Here is a 21,282-nt window from a genome sequence, read left to right as displayed (position 1 = left end):
CTGGGGCGGAGGGAGCGGCCGGGCACCCGCTTTCCCTCTCCGTGTCGTGGGGTGTCGGTTGTTGCCTGTCGCTTTCAGGTGGATCCTAAAATGTGGCATTTCATTACGTGCGGGCATCTTTATTTGGTTCGTGTACCGTAATCTCGGTGGTTTTTTGCGGGTTTTGTCCTTGTTGTCAAGGAAGTGTTTCAGTTAAAACGTCCCCAGTAGATAATTTTTAAGGACTGGTTGTGTCAGTTAGGGGTGAAAATTAAGTATAAACAGATTGTGCTAAGTTGGTTTAAAAACACTTATCCGCAAAAATTACATGGAAATCTAACTGCTCGAAGTTACCTTGCTGATTTATGTGTATTTCCCTGATCATTTTGGGGGAGAGAAGAAGTAAAAAGTATTTTGGAGAGGTTTGGAGAGAAGGAAAAGATCATGTGAGAGTTTTGTAGAGGAAAAGGATTGTGTTTATTTCTTGAATACAAGATGGAAAACAGATAGGGCATAACAAGTATGGCTTGATCTGTATTCCAAATTTTGTCTTATTTACAGGTTTTGTTAAAGCCCAATTCAATAGGATTTTTGAGACGTTTGGCTGCTTAGTGTTATTACAGGAACTGACCACTGCTGATTGACTGGCAGAAATACTGTATTCTTTTTAAAGGCCTCTACTTAAAAGGTCAAGGACCTGAGCAAACTTATTTCTGTGTACACAGTAAACAAATTAACAAATGGAGCTTGGCATAGGGGTTTCCTTCCAATTTGCAGCCCTAAGTGCAGACGGTGTTTAGTAGCACACACTAAATGTAATTCCTTTTTTCTCGGTTCTTCCACAGCGTATTTTTAAAGCGCTCTGCTTGTCTGGTGAGCGTAGCTCCCTATTTGTGTTTGAGTCCTAACGAGAGAGCAGCTCCAGCAGTACACAGAGCATCATCCCCAGAGATTGTTTGGCTGCTGGCTGCACCGTCCCAGCCTCCAGCCTGTGCTGTGTCCTGTCCATCCCTGCACAGCACAGGGATGGGGCTGGTGCTGGGGGAGTGTCAGCTGCAGTGCGTGGATGAACCAACTGTGCATAGTTAATTCATTCCAGCAGCATTCCTGTGCTGGGCTGGCTAAGGCAGTGTCAGCATTTCTTTTATAAACTGCAGTTTCCCAGGACAGGCTGCTTGTTTCTGGGATGGGGAATTTACTGATTACAAGAGCCTAAAATTAGAGTTTTGTTCTCTGAGCAGATACCTATTGCCAACATCATTTTGCTTTCAATCCAAATTTGAGCTATCAACCTGTTAAGGATTGTTAACAAAGATTGCATTAGCTTAACTCCTGTGTTTTGTCTGATGCCTCATGATTCACTTGTCTTCCTGAGATCTGTGAGGAGAGGGGTGGAATTAGAGACACCATTATCTCTAAATAACAGTATCTTTTTTCTTTCTGGCTCTTGAAATTAGTGGGAACATCTGTGGCTGTCGGTGTGTTGTAAAATCAACAGAAAAGTTAGACTTGTAGTTGTTATTTTTTAATATTTACTCTTTAGTCATCCTAAATCTGTATTTTCATATGCAGTATTCCTCTGGCTTTCCTGCTTTTTGAATGCCAAGGACTTCTTGTTGCATTTGAGAATATGTGTTACACAGGGAAGGTGGGTAAAGATCAGACATGAATAAGCAGACCAATCATGTGGTACGTGAGAATAAAAAAGATTGCTACTGGTTGCTTGTTTGCTGTTTGTTGCATTTTTTTCCCAGAGTTGTGACAAAACACAGGCATTGAACTGGAGCATTTTCCAGGCTTTTTTTTTTTTTTTTCAGGAGTTGCAATGTGTTTTAAAGCAACAAGTGTGCATTAGGTGAGCTGTACAGGTGGAAAAACCCACAGCTGTCCAAGGCTGTAGGAGCTCAGAGTCTTTCAGAATGCTGGGTTCTTTGTCATAACACAGCTCTGCAAAGTCCACTGTAAAGCCTCTGAACTCTGCCACAAATTCCACTGTTCACCCACACTAAGATGCTAATGATGAACACTCAGAAAGCAGAACTTTTTATCTTTAAATTGACCCATACTGGATTTGTTGTTAAGCTGTGCATAAAGCCAGAGGAATAGAAACAGAAAATACATTATATTTAGGTATTTCAGTCACCTCTGTGTCTTTTCTGCATGTCACCTTCTTGTTTTCCATGTTTTTTAACACTGTGCTTAGTGGTTTCGTATTTTGGAGGATAGAGGATATAAATTTATTTTGCACGCCAATCTTTCTGACTTTGCTTTTTAAGGCAAAAGAATTGCTGTTCTTCAGTAATTTAGTTAATATTTCTGTATCGTTCTTTATCTCGTGCATTCCACATCAGACGTACTAGAACTTTGTGGAGTCACTTTAGGAACTGCTGCTGAGTTACAAAAGCTGAGAAAGATAAGAATTGGGGAAAAAAAAGTCTCTTTTCCTCTCTGGTTTGCTTACCTGTTCTCATGCTTATTCTCTTTTCTGCCCTGGAAATCCAGAACTTATTTTTGTGCTGTATTTCCCTGTAAATTCTGTGCTAAGGATGCTACATCTGCTGTTGACTCTCAGGTTGAAGAAGTTCATGCCTGATATATTGATTTTTCCATTCACCCTCTGTCTTTTTGTGTGGTTATGGATGTTCTAAGCACCAGAAAATGGGTATTCCTTGGAAATGGAGTGAGACCAGCCATAATTACGAGTGCCTTTCTTCACTTGTTGCACGTGTCTCAGGGTGGCATTCAAGCTTCAACCTTTTCCAGTAATGTAAAATTGAAGGTTTTCTGGTTTTCTTTTTTCTGTATACTGGTTGCTTTAAGCTCTTTTAAATTTGTTCTGGCAGAACTTGGAAAGCTTTGATCACTAGTTGCAGGTCAGGTGTCAAATACTTGGGAAAGGGAGGGCAGGTAAAGGATAAATGTTTTATAAGTGTGTGTAACTAATCTGAAATTTTGGTAGGTTTGCTTTCCAGTTGTTTAAGATTTTAGCATGGTGAATGGAGTCTCTGCTGTTCCTGTGCACATTATGTTGAGTAGAGACTTAAGGTGTAACAGCAGTGAAGGGGAATTTCACAGAGAACCAGGATTTAAAGTAAATTTGAAAGCAGTGTCCCAAGAGCCAGCCATGTTGACTTTCTCATTTTGCCACTTTCTCCAATAATTTGTTGTGTGAGGAGAGGCCAGAACACCCATTTAATTACACAGATGAGCAAGGAGAGGGGTTGGTAGATGCTGGTGTTTTACCCAGACACTCCATCTCCCGTGGAGGTGTAAAGACACCTTTAGGCAAACACTACATTATTGTGATGTACTTTTGTGTCAGGTGCTAAAGTGTGCTGAATTCAAAAGCTTGTATTTCATTTATGCTGAAACAAACCAAGGCCTCTTTCCCTGTAAGGGAGGAGATATTTGCTTTCTGAGGAACATCAAAACTTGAGCTCTGTGCTTGGCTGAGGTCTTTGGTCCTAAGCTGAGAGAGCAGCAAGAGAGCAGAAAGCTTTGGGTCTATTGCTAAAGAGCACTGTCACTGCTGGTTTGTTCTTGGGATTTGATTCCAGAGCAGTCTTAAGCCACACGTAATTGCTCTGCTGGTCTTTGATGTGTGCCCTTTGAGGCTGGCCCTTAGTTTAATGGGCTTGGATGCTTTCTAGTGGAGATTCTGCCACTGTGAGCTTTCTGATTCAGGTAAAATGATCCATGTGGTAACCTATATGGAGCAAAGTGGTAACAAGGATCAGAGGAAATTAAATCCATGCAAAGCAAAGTGTGAGGATACAGAAATTTTGGTTAACCTCAGGCAAAATTTTAATATTTGAAGATTACTTTTACACTTCAAGTGTTTGCGCATTAATCCAGTGAACCTCTGTGGCTGATTCCAGCACAGTTGGGTATCTGAGCTTTGTTAGCTGCTACATCAAAACTTCTCTCAGTTGCCTGCTCCACTGTCCCATTTCCTGTGCTCTCCTATCTTGTGTAATTTCATGAGACTTCTGCTCACTCTTAGACTGGCAGAGTTGGGCTGACTGGGATGTCCTGGTGTTGCAATTTTGTGTTGTGACACTGCTGTGGGGTTAGGCTGGGCCAGCTGTGCCCCAGGATCCGCGTGGGGTTTGTTTACACCACGCTAAGCCAGCCAGGAAGCTTGTTATTGAATTGAAGGTAATGTTGGGAAAGGTGTTGGATTGAAACACATGGGAAATAGGAGAAATTAGCACTTCAAGACAGACACACTATACCAAAATAAAGTGCTAAATTGATCCTTGTCTGGATGATCTTTACAGCTGCTTGTGATCAAAGCCTGCTTCTCTACTCCCGCTGTCAGTGTGGAAGATGAGTTTGCTCTGTTTGAATGAAAACAGTAAAGCCAAAGGGGTATTTAGTGTTTGATGCTTATTTTTAGTCTGTGTTTCAAGATCTTTGATTTAGGTATTTTCAGGGATCTGTGTGTTATATAGATGGTGCAATACGAGACTTCTATAGAAATGTTTTAATATGAATTCTTAAGACAAAGGCATCTTTAAAAATAAGAACTCTGTTCTGCCTTTAAGACACATGTGAGTAATACCAGATAGACACGGTGTGTGGAACTTCTCAAAATTTCTCAGCCAGTAATTCACACTGAAAGTCAGTGGTCTTAAAATGGTTTTGAAAAAGATATCTAAGTACCACACATGATTTTGAAAATGAAATCAAATAACCACAGGTGTGTTGTCATTCATGACCATACCACATCCATTCTTCCTCTTACATTCTGCTTCAGTTCTTCTCTGAAACATGTTCCAGGACCATGAAGTGACTTGATAGGTAATTGGTTAGAAATTGTCCTCCTGGCAGATTTCATGTTGTATTGGTGGCTGTGGGGAGGGCATTGATAGGAATAAAAGCAGGCTTTGCTATTTCTGGGGCATTGTTCCTGGTTCAGGCAGGAATGCTGAGCTGAGCTTGTGGCCGTGCCAGGTCTCTGTTGTTTGGCTGCACTCTTGGAAGACAGGTTGGGATGGTGCTTCCAGGTTGGAAGGCAGAACTGGAGGCTGAAAAAGCATTTGAGTTTGGTTATGTTTGGAAGTTTGTAAAGACCTGAACCATTGAGATAAGGGTATATTTGGATTTCTGGGAAATTTAATCACCCATTTTTATCATGGCAGTCTGTTTTGAACTGTGGATTCTGGGAATCTGTGCTGGGGAGTTCAAGGTGTGCAGCTGAATTTCACCTTTTGTTCCTTTCTTCAAATGCCTCTCAGTGCCAGTTCCAGCTTTTTAAAATCCTCTGTTGGCTCTGCTTCTCAGTACTCATCCAGCCTACGCTGTTCTTCCTGCTTCTTGGAAGTCTTTGCTTTTATTGCTCCTTATAGTACAGAAGATTCAGCATAGATTCATAAAACACTCTATGTCCCAAGGTTTCAGAGCAAAATACCAAGAGTTAGGTCAAACTCTTGTTTGGGGGAAAAGAATGCGACTGCAGCATAGAGTGAGCTCTGATAGAAAAAAGTAATTTTTTTGTGAACATAGGTGAAGGCAGGTATTAACTGAAGGAAGTAAATTGACTTTATTGTGTTGGCCTTAATTGTCAGCAAGTGGAGTGTATGTTCCAGGGCCCTGTTTTGTGTGATGTGTAGAAAGTGGTGACTGACATAACCATGAAATACTGCAAAGAGTTTTATTAACTTTCCTTTTGTGAGATGTGGAAACCATCATGTGCTGCTTAGCAAAACGAAGGCAGGGCTTTGTGTGTGCACTGAGATAGGAGTTGGAGCTTGGTTGTGCTGTTAGATGAGTTAGTTTTTGTAATTAGTCATCAGGTTTCTGAAAAGAAACGTTTGAGCATTTTAGCATGAAGTTTTATATAAGTATTTTTATGGTTTTTGTTTTTCAGGAGTTTATAACATATTTAATCTCATTCATGAATCGAACTTCCTTTTTAAGTCATGGATGACAAGGCTTCTGTTGGAAAAATCAGTGTCTCTTCAGACTCGGTATCCACTCTTAACAGTGAAGATTTTGTCTTGGTTTCCAGGCAAGGGGATGAAACACCATCTACAAATAATGGTAGTGATGATGAAAAAACAGGACTGAAGGTAAGAACCAATAACCTGAGTTTGTTCCCTGTTCTTCTAAATCAAACTAACCATAGAGAGCTTAAAGAGGGACTTCTTTATTGTGGAAAACTTGACAGAAGGGAGAACTTATTCAAGAACCAGTTTTGTCAGTAATTTCTTCACTGCTAATGTCAGAGGTGGTAATTAGCTTTTGAGTAAGAGCTCTCTCCATCACTAGCTGTGGGTTTTTTCCCCACTTTGCAGAATCCTTCCTGAAGTGCTTGGGATGAAACAGAGTGATTGTCAAGAACATGGAACTGTGATTTTATCACAGCTTTCAGGTGGAAAGCAATATTAGCATATGTGGATTTGAGCGTATCTGTTAATTCAAAGATGCATTGAAGTTTTCCCCAATGTGAAATGTTCTCTTTAAGAAACGTGGAAGAGTAGTTATAACTAACAACTTGGCATGAATCAGAGAACACGAGCTCTGTGTGAAAGGCTTGTGAGAGCTCGAAGGGCACTGACATCTTCTCACTTATAAAAGTGCTGTTCTGAAAAGAGCCCCTTGTCACCCTCTACTTTTTTTTTTTTTTTTTCTACTTAAAGCAACATTCATCCCAATTTGTATTTCAGCAGTTTTTAAGAAAAGTGGCACAAGTAAGGTAATCACTCCAAATTCCATCACTTTAATGTGTTGTAAACTGGATCTTCCCTGGAGTGAGTCAGGTTAGTGTGTTCTTTATGGGAGATGGAAGGAGATATTCCACCATTGGAAGAAACTGATGTCTGTCTACAGCTGCATCTATGTCTTTATACATAATAAGAAATCCTGTGTTCTGCCTGTTGGACTGGGTGCTCCTCTTTTCCTCTGCAGTAGTTGTAACAGAGACTTTATTAAACATTTCTTGATGCTTTTGCTCATCTTGCTTTTACCTCCCAACTGCTTTATTTTTCTTGTGTTCCTTTGAGTCTTGGGCAAGACATGCTGTTATAGTGGCTCTTTTCTTTTACACAAGACTTCAAATAAATTCTGTCAGTCAAGACTGATCTTTTGCTTAATCTGCCAAGAAAGTTCACTTACGTTTTAGGATTGTTGCAGAAGAAGTCACATCATAGAATAGTCTAAAAAACATGAGCATTTCTTCAGCACAGAGCCTGGTGATCTGTGAAACCTGCTGAAAGGCTGTAGCCTCGTGCTTGTCTTTCTCCATGCTGCAAATGCCAGCAGCATCAAGATCAGTATCAGCATCGATACTTAGGAATTCAGAGTAGTCTCACAGTGGTGCTTACCTTGAGAATGCTTCTGTGGCAGTTTCTGTAATCAGCTCCTGAAGCATCCTTTGAGATCCCAGGAGACAGACGCTGTCAGCCAGATTCTCTGTTCCATCCTGTTTCCCCCAGGAAAATTTGGAAGCATGAAATGTCGCAGTCTGCAATGCTTCTTGCTCCACATGGGAGCTATTTGTATCACTGTTTGCTTCCACAGTGGTTTATGAAATGCTGGCTACAGGTGTGCTGTTTCTCTTGATGAGGAAGGAAGAACATGAGCTCTGCTGCCTCCTGATCATCAGCTGTAAAATAAAGTTATGTTGTTCTCTGATTTGGCTCTGAATGCCACAGAGCTTTGCAGGTCTTAAGGTTCTTTATGAATTTGGTGCCAGGACTGAGCACAAACCTTGAACAAAGTGATTCACCTTGAGCTTTTCAGTATCCCAGTGTGGAGAGCGTGTGCTGTTGGATATTGGCTGCAATCTGAGTGATTAATGGGAATTTTCTACCTTAAACAAGCATTCAGTGTGGACTCTCAATTCTCCCATAGAGGAGAATTTCTGTTAACCTCCTTCCTTCTGCTTAAGGAGGAGAAAACTTTAAGCAAAAGAAATGGGAAGACATTATAGCTGTTCTTAGGGACAGAAGTGTGGCTATTTTGGTATTGTTCTGCAAGAAAAGAGACATTCTGCCATAGCCCGTGGCTTTGTTCTTAGTATTTTTTTTCTCACCTTGCAAATAGCCATTCAGTTGCCAGTGAAGTGGAGTAGTGGAGGTTGTCAGAGGTGTGTTAAAATTGTTGTCACCCTGATATCTGAAAGTGCTTCAGTAGTGCATGAAAAATTAATGTTACCAGTACAGCATGAGAACTGAGGTTATGTATCTTGTAGGAACAAATGTGATTTTTTTTTTTTTCAGGCAGAAGCAATTGCTTTGGTACTTATAACTAAGTTAATTTGTATGTGTCAAACCCCATTTTCTTTGGTGTGTCCTCTAAGAAAAGCAGAAACCGAGTTCAGTTTTTTGTTTGAGCAGGTGTCTCTTTCTGGTGTTCTGTTTCTTTAGAAAAGCAGTTTGAGGATGTTTCATTTGCTACTGAGCACAGTCTGAGGATGGTGCTGGAAGTTCAGGTTTGTGTTTGCTGAATGTGACAGGCTCTGAAATTCGTACATCAGGCCTAAGGCTCTCGTTTCAAATTTGCTGATAATGTCGTATTTCTAGGTAATAGTACTGTGGACTGAGTTAATGCAAGTTTTTGTTTGGCATTTCTTTTCTTTCTCGAGTCCAGACAGGGAAATATTTATTTTGAATGTAGTTAGAGCCATATTTGTCTTCAGTTGGTCGTAATTCATAAATGTCCTTTGCTTTTCTCAGTGCTGAAATACTTGGTTCAGTTTAAAAAGGGGTTGTCAGTGAATGTTTTCCAGAAATACAGTTTGCCAGCTGTCTCTTCTTTCCAGTATTGTTCCTGTGTCTGCTCGTGCCCACTGGCAGTGGGACTGGGCTGGATTTAGGAGAGCTTTGCTCCTGGAGCACAGTGTAGAGCAGGATTTGTGAACTCCCCGGCACAGCGAGACCTCTCCCAGCAGAGGCCAGCAGCACATGCGTCAGGAGAAGGGAATAAATCAGTTCTGATAAATCCCCTGGTGTGCTAAAGGAAGTTTTCTACCTCCTAGTTAAAGGTTAGGTAAAATCACTTTTGAGTTCTGTGAGGAAGGGAGAAAGCCATGATTAGGGTGATGGTTTCTTTGCTCAGCCTCAAGCACTGAGCAGGTGCATGTATCTGTTTGTTGTTCCCTTCTGCCCTTGGTTCTGCTGTGTGTCAGGCTGGCTCTGGTTTTGGGGCTGCAGTAGGGTTTCAGGCACCTTTACAGCTTCATGTACCCTGTTCCCGTGATGGGGGAATCCAGATACTTGCATAAGAAATTTTGGTTGACGTGAAGTTAACCTTGGTTTGTGTTTTAGGCCTGGGTCTGCAGGCTGCTGGTTTGTTGCACTGGATTTTTGGGGCTTTGAGAACAGCAGGGCTCCTCTAGTCCAGAAGTCTACTGTGCCTTTTAAATTTCTTTTTGAGGGTAGTCTGGGCTGAGAAGGAAAGCTTTCTTGGAGAAATTAGTTTAAATTGCTTTTTAAATGGGGTTTTGATGATGATATTTTAGAATATCTGTGAGATGGGGTCTTTTATTTTTACATGCCATTTTTCTGTAAACAAGTTGGATTTGTGTTTTACCTGTCACTACTATTTTTGGGAAATTTTATTTTCAAGATCATGTTTTATAGATGTAATGTCTAGATATCTTATTCATACTGATCATTTTATCAAATAGAGTAGATCACCATTCAGATTTTTTGGCTTTTAATCCAGATAGAATTGAATATTTTTCACGTGCATTTTATATGAATACCATTACAACATGTGCTTCTCACTGAATATGAATTTTTCACCTTCCTTTCCTAAACCAAAGTCTGTTGACTGATCAGCTGCAATGTTTTACCAGAATGAATTTTAACTTCAGCTTTCATAGAGAACAGGTTCTGTAAACTGGAAGTTACTCTAGGTTTTTTAATATATAGCCTTTAAAGGGGCTGAGAGGACACTATAATTAATTAATTCTGTTTTGTTGCAAAACATATAAACTCCCTACAGCAAAGGAACATGGTGCATCTTCCATCATCATCATCATCCTCATCCTTCTGATGAATGCCTGCAAAGACCTAAATAATAAACTTGATACTTGAAAGCCTTCTGCCTTCGATGACCCAAGATTTTTCCACAATGCATGATGCAAATTAATATTAAAATTGTTGGAAGAAAAATGAAAATCTGTGGATTTCTGTAACTAGTAGGAGGTTACAGATACCTCCATCTGTGGGTGTGCAGCTGAGTAAGGCAGTTACCCTGTCCTGCACCGGGCAGGTGATCACAGCACAGGAGTGTATTTTAATCTGTACAAAAATTGACATTCTGTTTGCATCAATTTCAAGAGCATAAATAGCTCTTGTTGTTGCTGTTTAGATTCTGTAGCAAAGCAATCACTAGGTTATTACTTTTGGGGGTAGTTGCATCTGGATTTTATTAGCTGGCACGTAGCACCTTAAACCAGTGAGTTTGCAGAGAAGTAAGAATATGGAAGTGCTCCTAGGGTTGAGTTTTGGTGTCAGCAGGAATAACCAGCAGCAGCTGAAGTGTTAGAAACAAGTACCTTTTGCTGATGGCATCTGGTAAATACTCTGTAAACTCGGGTCACTTCTCTGTTAATTGCAGAGGAATGGACAGAAAGTTTCCCTAGAAGCAGTTTCTGAGAGTTTCCTGAAATGGATGCCTTCAATCCCTTTCCACTTTAGGACCTTATTTCACACTGTTGAGGTGGCTTCATGCTTTCATGTTGACTTCAGTGAGCTCAAAGCCAGGCTGCAGCTGAGCCTTAGGAAACAAAGCAATGCTGTTATGTCTCCTCAGCATGATGGCATAATCTTGTTCCAGATGCTTCTCTTCCTGTGAAACCCTGCTGTCTTGCCCATGAACCATGTGATATATTTAATTACATTTGTCCCTTTCTGGTACTAATCTGAGAATTGTTATAGCCCATACTGTGGGCATCTGTAAGTTTCTCTGTCTAAGGTATTCTTTGTAGTTGGTGATTAAAGACTAGTTTGAAAGTCATCTCCTCGCTTTTGCTAGAAAATTCCTGCTTTGAGCTCCTAGATTTGGTAGAGCAGGGAGGATATAATCCATGCTGGTGAGCATTCGCATCCTGCAGTTTGTGTTTATGGTTGTAACTGGGTTAAATTTGTTGACTGCTGCTTTGGCTGGTAAATATAAAGCCGTATGAATGACCCTGTGCCTGAGGGGTGTTTTTTGTTGTTTGAACAGTCTTTTCTTCTTCTTTGTGTCCCAACTCTGTGGCTCTCAGATTGTGGGGAATGGAAGCGAACAGCAGCTTCAGCGGGAGCTCGAAGACGTGCTGATGGATCCACCCATGGAAGATCAGTCCAGTGACCGGGACCATGGAGAAGAAGTCAGAACTGATGGAGATGGGGAAGAACCTGTTGTCCTTGAAGCATCAGCATCCTCTACCATTAACCCCGTGTCGGTGGTAGGACTCCAGAAACCAGAAATGAGCTTGCCAGTGAAACCATCCCAAGGAGGTTAGAAAAGAAAAGGGGGGAATGCCTGGCAGTATCTTGTGAACTTGTTTTTTAGAGAGTTTAGGTACAGATGTGGCCACTAGCCTTTCCCCATGTCTCACATTTTAATCACTTAGTGCAGTAAATTCCAGGTTATATATCTGATGCAAGAGTAGGTATCTGCTGAGCTGTCCCATCTTCTGAAAACACTGCTATACCAGCTCTGAGATGTGTGCACAAATATTAAGCTTACTTGCCTGGCTATATAAAATATCAATACAGGCCTTTCCTATGGTGTTTTGACCTGGCCTGGCTTTTCTGTTCTTAGCTCTTCCTATTTGGTGGGGAGTCAGTGTCTGACACTTGCCTTGTTTCTCACATTCCCCTCGTGTCCTGCCCTAGACTGCGAGGATTTGAGCCCGTTCACGCCCGTGACAGACGAGGACAGCGTGGTGTTCAGCAAGCTCACCTACCTGGGCTGTGCCTCGGTGAACGCCCCGCGCAGCGAGGTGGAGGCTCTGCGCATGATGTCCATCCTGCGTGGCCAGTGCCAGATCTCCCTGGATGTCACCCTGTCCGTGCCCAACGTCTCTGAAGGCACCGTGAGGTACGGGGCTCGCCGCTCTGGGGCTCTGCCTTCGTCTTAGCTCCTTCGGAAAGCAAACAAGCTGATGGTTTACCTGGCAGGAGACTTGAGCAGCTTGGATTTTCTTTAGTGGGAGAAGGGGGTTTTTATAGATATCTGTTAAAAGGGATCCTTTGAATTTGTTTACTAAACAGTCTGCCAAGAAGTACTGTGATAATCCAAGCTGTCCCCAGAGCCACGGTGGGATAGGTTATTGAACACTTTGAAAATAGCCTGGAATGTAGTTTGGAAAAGGTGTGATACACGAGGCTTAGTAGAGCTGGGTCTGTCCACTGCCAAATATTAGTGTAACTTTCTGAGGACTAATCCCTGAAAACCATAGGGAAATTATTGGTGGAAACATCCGTGGCATTGTATTTTTTTGTGCTGTTCAATTTAAACATCATTACTGTGGCCATGTTTTGCAGTAAGTGACAGTCAGGAGCTAGTTTTTGTGGTGTACTTTCTCTAGGAGGTATGAAATTGTTAAAGCTTGCAAGTTGGGTCTGGCTGAAATAATTCTTCTAAAGGTGCAAGCTTGCTTTTTCTTTTCCCCTCTCTCTATTTTAACAGACTTTTAGATCCTCAGACAAACACAGAAATAGCAAATTATCCAATCTATAAAATCCTTTTCTGTGTACGAGGGCACGATGGGACCCCTGAAAGTGATTGCTTTGCTTTCACTGAAAGCCACTACAATGCAGAACTCTTCAGGATTCATGTCTTCCGATGTGAAATCCAAGAGGCTGTAAGTGCAAGCTTTTTGTCAAATTCTGTACATGTAAATGTTATTACTGAAATTTAAGTGAAGTTTTGCAGACACTTTGGAAGCGATGTAATTCATCCTTCAGCAAACCTTAGTCATGGGATAAGAATGCACGGTTAACAGCTTATCCTGAGAAGCATAGAAACATAGTTAATTAGATGCTAAAACTGAATAATTGGTGTAAGATGAGTTGTGCATTAGTGGAAATGCAGGCAGGTTTCAGCTGATGTTTGTGCACTCTGGCTGCAGGTGAGCCGAATCCTGTACAGCTTTGCCACTGCCTTCCGGCGCTCCGCCAAACAGACCCCGCTGTCAGCCACTGCCACCCCCCAGACTCCAGACAGTGACATCTTCACCTTCTCCGTGTCCCTGGAAATCAAAGAAGATGATGGGAAAGGTTATTTCAGGTAGATTCTTCTTTTGTGCAGCGTATGGTTCTGTTGGAAAGTGAGTGAAGAGAGAGTGTGAGGCTGAGGTGGTCCCTAAATTCCGTTTTGAAACTTTCCTATTCTAGTTTAAATGAATCCCAGACATAAATATTTTTGGGAGTTAATACAGTGACAACCCTCTGGACTAGGTAATCTTGGTCATTGAACTGAGCATTGGTGCTACCTGCAATGTGCTTTTTCTATGTTGTTTTTTTCTACTGTCTTTAAGTCCTTTGGAATGCCTTTTAAGTTGTCCTCAGCAAAATTGCTGCTGCAACTGAAAGTGCATCGTTGTCACTGTGCTGCTGGGAATATTGATGCTGAGACTTCAGTGTTTGATTGGCACTGAGGTGTAGTTTTATGTTTTCCCCCTCTTTTTGCACCATTTAGAAGGGTTTCTCCAGTGAAAACAGAAGGGAAATAGTCTGAGGGTTGGTCACTCCTTGGCTCGTTGGTGTCATGTGCCCCAGCAGCCACATCCCTTGTGAGAGCAAACAATATGCAGTTTCTTGTAGGCAATACTGTATGTTACATGGGGAATCAATATTTAAAGGGTGTTGAAATCAGGTGGAAGTCTCACAGTGCTGACCCCCACAGTATAAGTCCCCAGTTTTTATTTTGTGCACTATGTCTTTGGTGTTCACCTAAATCTGTTGCTATTTCTTTCATGTTACTGATCATAGCAGGCAAGGAAGAAAGATTTTGGGTGCTTTGGTGTAAGGAGCTGCACCAGTGTCTGGTGCTGGGTTTGGTATATGCAAGGAATGCAGATAAATGATCCCCTGAGATGTTTTTTTTCCTTTCCTGATGAATAACAGTGCAGTTCCCAAAGACAAGGACAGGCAATGCTTCAAACTCCGCCAAGGGATTGATAAGAAGATAGTGATTTATGTGCAGCAGACAACGAATAAAGAACTTGCTATTGAAAGGTAATGTCATCAATTCTTAAAAGATTCTTTATCTGTTTAATGTTAGTGTTTTGCCTCTGAGGGAGCAGGTTAGTAATTTTTCTGTGGATGCTCCATTTGTGTGATTTAGTGGCATACTTCTTTTGAGTGTGCTAAACCAGAGGATGAAGTGGGACATACCAGTGTGGGCCAAAAATCCTTGTGAAAAGACCCAAATGAAATTATAAAAGAGGTCCTTGTGTTTCATCTGATCCTTGTCTCTGCTGAAGGGTAAATTCTGTGCAAATACATCTAAACAAAATGAAAAAAAGCCACCAAAGGAAGGGCAGAAGACTGCAGGCCAAGTGTTGTTGGCAGTGACTTTATTAATTGTTCTTTAAAACGAAGGTGATGAACAATTTCCAGGCTGCTGTAAATAGGGTAAAACAATATTGTAAATATGCCTCTGAAATCTTGCTCAACATTTTTGCTGTTGACTTGGTGTTGTTTTGCTGGACATGCTTGATGCTGCTTTCAAATGTGAATGTTGATGTTTGTCAGTGGATTCATGGGCTGTTTGTGATGTATGACAGCAAATACTTAGATAAGAAATGTTAATGGTTTGTTTATGAGCATGTCTAATTTTTGCAGTTACATATTTTTGCCTGGCTTTGCAGATGTTTTGGCCTTCTCCTTAGCCGTGGGAAAGACGTTCGGAGTGGAGACATGCACCTTTTGGATTTGGTAAGGATCTCAACAAAGTTCAGGAAGAATTTTGGTTGGGATTGTGCATGATCTCAGGATGGACAGAGAACACTTGTGCAGTTGTTCATGGGAATTGATGCTGTAGGTCCACTGTTGAGGGTGAGTCTCTGGGCAGTTGAATGTTCATTTAGAATGTGACCTGCTGTGTGGTCAAGGGACTTGTCCAGTTTTACAGTCAGTCATGACTGTTCTCATTCAGGGGCCTGAAATAAGAAACTTGGAATCCTATTTTTAGACATGCTGAATATTAAAGTGCTGTGCTTTGAACATGGAAAGTTTTACAGCATAGTTATCAGTGTGAGAATCAAGGCCTGAGAAGCTGCAAATGTAACACTGAGAACCAGTGGGTGCTTTGTTCTTATGACTCACTTTTCTCTATAAAGGAATGGTAGAGATCATTTGACTTCACAAGTGTGGAGTGACAACAAATTTGCTAGTATTTATGCAGTACATAGTAAGTACTCAGAAAGGTCTAATACTACATGAATAGTTTGGCTTTGGATTGCCCAGAAAATAAGGTTGTTGGGAAGACAGACGAGCTGAACATTAGATAAAATGCTGCTTTGATTCTTAATGACTGAATAACATGTACTGTGTTCTCATCTACACCTCCATGAGCTGAAAGTTGCTGTCAAATGGCCACCTCCAAAACTACTGGTCATGCCATGTACTAATAGAATAATTAGTGTTAATTGGCCTTTCTGTGTTATGGACACCAAGGATTGCGGGCGAACTCTGTTATTTCCTTCAGAGATGATCTCTGCTGTAGACTCTGTCACAGGGACTTGCCCTTTCCTTGCCAGTGCAGTAGTTCTTTCATGGGGCTGGCAGTACATAACGTAGAAACTTCTTTAATTTAAAAAAAAACAAAAAACCATAAACTTAACCTTGTTTCTAGGAGTCCATGGGTAAAAGTTCTGATGGGAAATCCTACGTGATCACTGGGAGCTGGAATCAAAAGTCTCCACACTTCCAGTTTGTAAATGAAGAAACACCAAAAGGTATGAATGTTGCAAGGTGTTATTCCTAGGCAGGCAAGTTACTTCCATAGTGGGCATTGTATCCATTCTCTTTTCTCTTCAGAAGAATCCCACAAAAGACTTTCACAGGTTGAGATATATTCTCAGAAAGTAGGGTGCTGAGTGCCACATTAAAATATAAAAAAAATAAAGACAAGTGAAAGCAAACTGTGCTCAGTAAAACATTGTAGGAACTGTGTCCTAGTAGGAGGCACTGCAGGTGTGGGGCAGGATGCAGGTGCTCTGTGCACCACTGGAACTTTTTAAGAATCCCATTGAGAATTGCACTAAATGACTTTTGCAGGCACTTGCTTTGCTCAGTGTCTCGTGGTCAGTTCAGATTTTTCCAAACCCAAATTTTTAATCAAATGGAAGGATTTCTATACCTGTGAAAAGGAAAGTAAACCACTCCAATTGTCATCCAAAAATAGCTGGTATTGCATTGCTCTCTCGAGTCCTGAAAGAGACTGTCATTACTTCTTTTAAGATGTCAGCTGAATTATCCTCTTTTCAATCTCTTGTCACTGCTGTGTGCCAAAGGTTGGGAAGTTAATGGGAATTGACTGGGCAAAGTCATGAAAGTCAGCTGCTGGGCACAATCTGGTGCTGGAGTGCATGCCATCCTGCCTGAAGGACACAATTTATCATTCCCTGCCAGAGAGATCTCATAGGTCACTGAGCCCTGCTGCCTCCTGTTGGAGCATCAGTGTGTGTAGTCAATTTTTGGAATGTCACAGCTGAGATGGTCTTAAATGCCTTTAATATCATGGTATTAAACACTTAAGTAACTTCTAAAACAAAAAATGAGTTGTAGTGTAATTAGGCTGGATGGCAAGAGATCTGCACTGTGCAGTTAAGTGCACAGATCCTCTATAATGTTTAATGAAGGCTTTGGGTATGTTTCAGTGGGATTTGAAAAAGCAGAATTTTTACTTTCTTTAGCAAGATCATTTTCTTGGCTTGAAGGCTGCAGTTTCCTTACTCTCTAGTGGATAGTGCCTAGTGATCCAATTTCCCTGTTTTGAAACTTCTAGGGTTTTGAGATGTTAAATTAGAGGGGAAATGGATTCTGAAAAGGAAAGTTTCCTTTGTTCTTCCTTGTTACTGGGGAAGGGGTTATGGAATATTTTATTTGAAATACTTCTTTTCATATTGTTGCTTCATTTTCTCTCTCTAGATAAAGTGCTGTTCATGACCACTGCTGTGGATTTGGTGATAACTGAGGTGCAGGAGCCCGTTCGATTCATTCTGGAGACTAAAATCAGAGTTTGCTCACCTAATGAGAGGCTGTTCTGGCCCTTCAGCAAACGGAGCTCAACTGAAAATTTTTTCTTAAAATTGAAACAGGTAAGGCATTAAAAATAAAGAAATAAAATTGACAATTAATAGGCTGTTTCTCCCTAGGATTGCTAAAACCTTTACTGATACAATGTTCATAATGCAACGTTTTTCCTCCTGAATCAAAGAGGTAAAATAAATGCACTTCAGTTTTAGAAAAGCTCCCCTTTATTGTGCTGATTGTTGCTGGCTATCTGCAGTTCCCATAAAGAGCCTGAAATAGCTTTTTTGATAGCTTTGATGAGTCTGCGAAGTTACAGAGAGGCTTATGGATTTTCCAGCCAAACCACAGCCAGAAAAGGAGCAGAGGATTTATCTTCAATCTGGGGTTATGCTGAGACTTGCTGCCATAAGGGAATAGAGAGGTAATTGTGCAAAATTAAGGGTTAAGAGAACAAAAAAACCTCCTTACTGTCATCCTAGTGATATGGTATCTGATATATCACTAAACTTATTCTATCATGCAAATTGAACATTTCTTTTGAAATTTTTTGAGATGAGCAAACATCCACATAAAATTCCAAAAGAAAATGTATTTTGTCATAGTCTATTTTCCCCTTCTGCATGGTTGGAAACAGAGATTTCACACATACCCCAAGTTTGCCCTGGGGGAAGAAAAATCCAAGCAACCACAAAAAATCCCTAGAACTTGTTAAAAAATTTACTGTTTTTTCCAACTTATTTTTTTACCCATCTACTAAAAATGGAAACATTATTTCTGTCCAGGATATTCCTAATAACAGTACAAGGCAATAGTTTAGTCTCAAAATAAGAGGCTGGTAAATTGAAGGTCAAAGTCACTATAGAGGTCATGTACTTGAAGTGGCTGCTGTTCTTCTGCTCTGGAAATTATTGTTCTGAAATGAAAGTCCTGTTTAAAGAACTGGAGATGTATAAAAGCAAATAACAATGTGGATGTACGTGCTCTCTTGGGCTTAGCAATTCTGGGTGCAGCCCAAAAAAGAAAGCAGTATTGGAGTCTTGATTTCTTGATAAGTGTTCTTATTTAAAGAGGTTTTGAGTTAAGCAACAGGCTTTTCTTCATTCTTTTTACACTTGCCTTTAAGTGCTGACAGAGAATGGCATCTGGGTATTAACAAAGATGAAGTTCACCAAGGATTCTTTTTCTATGTAAAATAACCAACCTTTTCCTTCAAAATTTAAGGTGGAAAAATTCTTAGTGGATGAGCTCAGTCTTTTTCTTTAGAATATTTTTGAGATGGAACATGGAGAAGTTGAACAGTTGAGGCTGTTGGGCTATAAATATTCTACAGCTTCCAAAAGGTGCCTTTTCTGTTTGGCAGTTAAAAGGAAGCTTATCTTACTGAGCTAATTCTGGATCTTTTGTCTTACCAAATTCACAGACATTGTGACTTATCTTGGCCAATTCTTTTTCCACAGACACTGTCGGGTTATCCAACTTCCAGTGTTTACTAATGGAAGATTATCAAAACTTGTAGTGGAAGCAACAAATATAGAATGTACTGCCTGATAAGCCTGGAAGGGAAACCTGTTTCTGTGGAGTCATGATTAGCCTATTAAAAATACAGCTGTGTAGAATTGGCTTATCTTACTTGGGCAGTGTTTCTTTATTCAGAAATGGTGAAAGCAGAGGGATTTTATTTGCTCCAATTACATTTAGTGATTTAGTCATTTTTAGTTTTTATGTATTTCTCTTCATTTTTAATGCTCCAAAGAATAAAACTGAGCACTGGGAGCTTAGTGTGGAGTATAATTATAAATCTTATTTCCCTCTTTTCTTCACCTTCTCTTTTCTGCTCTCTGTTTGTATTCATTTAGGAAAAAAAAATTCTAAGTCCTTAAAATGTATTAAAATTTTCTTCACAAAGAAAAATCCTTCTTAAAAGGAGAGCAAGGTGCCAAAGCATTGAAAACTATGTAGAAACAGGGCCACAGAGTAGACTTTGGGACTCAGCAATTTGTGTTCCTGCAGTAATGCATATGCAGAGTTGGAAGTTTTGCTAAAGACCATTGCCATGGGAAAATCATAGAATCCCAGACTGGTTTAGTTTGGAAGGGACCTTAAAGCTCATCTCATATTGTTCAAATAAATGTGAACAAATTTTTTAAGACTACTTTTGCCACCATCCCCAGAAACCTTTTCTATTTTAGCTCATTTTATAAATTCTCTTTGAAGGATAATTTGACATAATTTTAAAGGTTTTGCTTTCACTTTTCCTCTACTGCTTCATTAAAGGCAAAGTTGCTGCATAGTGAGAAACCTTCATCTTTTAGACCACAGATGCATTTGTAGCTTTAAAAATCAGTGCATTTGTGTCCAGTTCAGTTATGGTTGGAAAGATGAGCTCCCCGTGGATGGCAGATCTGAGTGACACTTCTCCCTGGGACAGGTACTTTGTGCTTTTGGGTGCAGCACATTCCCAGCACGTTTCAGGGCATCAGAAGCACTGGCAGCCTGCACCTTGCATTAAGTGTATTCCAGGTATGAACATTCCTCACTGTAGAATGGGATGGAAGTTGTTCCTCAGCTCTCCTATTCCAGAAAGAGAAAGCAGAGCCTTAGGAAGTGATCTGCCGTTTGTGTAGCTTCCTCAGTAAAGTGAACCTTGTTTCCTAGATAAAACAAAAGGACAGGAAGAACAACTCGGACACGTTGTATGAGGTTGTGTGCCTGGAAAGTGAGTCAGAGAGGGAGAGGAGGAAAACCACAGCCAGCCCCTCTCTCCGCCTGCCCCAGTCAGGGTCACAGGGCTCCATGATCCCATCTCCTCCAGAGGATGATGAAGAGGAAGGTAAGAAGCTCCTGTGCTTTGTGGACTTTGAGAAAGGGCAGTTGGTGAATATAACATGGTTATAAAAGATGTAGGACCCTTTCCAGTCAGAATCTGCCTGACTGGAATACTGCAAGATTCAATACCCAGTGTCCTGGCATTCCTGGTCAGCCTCTCCCTCCTCTGGCACTTCAGTGTCCCTGCTTTTCTCAGCCCAGGCCTCCTGTGTGTTGTATTTGGGCTCCTAAAAACTGGGGCTTATCATGTAGCTTCTGCCTCTCCCTGAGCTGCTGTGAACAGGTTTGAGAGCAGAAAGGGAAGCTGGTGTTACTTGGAAGTGTCAGCAGGCAGTGTTTTAGTCAGACATCTGTGAGAGATGAAGCTGTACCAGGAGCTGCCCAGCTTGAAACTTAATGCATTTTCAAAAACTTCTTCTGCTTTAAAAAAATTCCTTTAAAGCAAACCATGACCACTTCTGAGTATAGAAACATCTGGCCTTACGGCTCTGAGCTGAAATGAAGATAACTTGGGTTTCTGCTTTTCCACTTTTCCTGCTGGCCTTCCATGTGGCCTTGGCTGAAGTGTCCCTTCTGTTCTCTTGGCAGACAATGATGAGCCACTCTTAAGTGGTTCTGGAGATGTTTCCAAAGAGTGTGCAGAAAAAATCCTTGAAACGTGGGGAGAGCTGCTGTCCAAGTGGTAAGTGGCAAAATAACATTCTGAAAATTACAGTTCTGAATATTCTCATTCTGTTTACTCCTTCTGCTTGGAGTTTTTGTTTCCAGAGGCTATTTGATACAAGATTAGTTCAGATTTAGTTCTCTATCCATCCCCACAACACCCCTTATTCTCTGGCTTGATGTTTACTGATTTCTTTAGAGGGTGTTTAAATATTTTAATTTTTGAATTCATGCTTAATGTATAGAAATTCACTTATGCTTTATCTTTAATTGGTTCTGTCTTAAAATGAGTATTCTACTTGTCTTCAGGTTCCTTGGGATTTTGTTAAAGGAAAACCTAAACTAAGTAGTATAAAGAAAATGCAGCTCTTGCTTTGTCTGTTTTGCACAGATCACTTCCATTCCTCTTTGTAATTCTGACTGGGTTCACAGCCAATTTTTCCTGCAGCTGTCATATCTTAGTGACTGTAGCTTAAGAAATGGGAGATTTGGATTTGGATAGAGAAGATGTTTTTCCTCCCTTATCTAAAGGAAGGCTCCAGAGCCTGCCAAGAAGGAAGTACATGAGCTCTGCTGTTTTTTTCCCTGGAAAATGTCAGTGTACAAG

At 40.8% G+C, this 21,282-nt stretch overlaps 1 protein-coding gene across 1 annotated transcript in view; it reads left to right on the top strand.

Moving 5' to 3' along the window:
* RABGAP1 (RAB GTPase activating protein 1) overlaps positions 1-21,282 on the top strand; it is a 62,661-nt gene that overhangs the window by 464 nt on the left and 40,915 nt on the right. The window contains exons 2-12 of the mRNA XM_062505384.1: positions 5,852-6,053; positions 11,201-11,435; positions 11,817-12,021; positions 12,613-12,787; positions 13,055-13,212; positions 14,052-14,162; positions 14,798-14,864; positions 15,784-15,886; positions 17,082-17,251; positions 19,842-20,016; positions 20,601-20,694. Coding sequence (XP_062361368.1) covers positions 5,904-6,053; positions 11,201-11,435; positions 11,817-12,021; positions 12,613-12,787; positions 13,055-13,212; positions 14,052-14,162; positions 14,798-14,864; positions 15,784-15,886; positions 17,082-17,251; positions 19,842-20,016; positions 20,601-20,694 — 1,643 coding nt within the window. The 5' untranslated portion in view covers positions 5,852-5,903. The remainder of the gene's footprint in view (positions 1-5,851; positions 6,054-11,200; positions 11,436-11,816; positions 12,022-12,612; positions 12,788-13,054; positions 13,213-14,051; positions 14,163-14,797; positions 14,865-15,783; positions 15,887-17,081; positions 17,252-19,841; positions 20,017-20,600; positions 20,695-21,282) is intronic.

Source organism: Cinclus cinclus, chromosome 19 (genome assembly GCF_963662255.1).
Source record: "Cinclus cinclus chromosome 19, bCinCin1.1, whole genome shotgun sequence".
NCBI lineage: Eukaryota > Metazoa > Chordata > Aves > Passeriformes > Cinclidae > Cinclus > Cinclus cinclus.
Note: the sequence above shows the minus strand (reverse complement) of the source record. Positions and strands in the feature narration are given on the sequence as shown.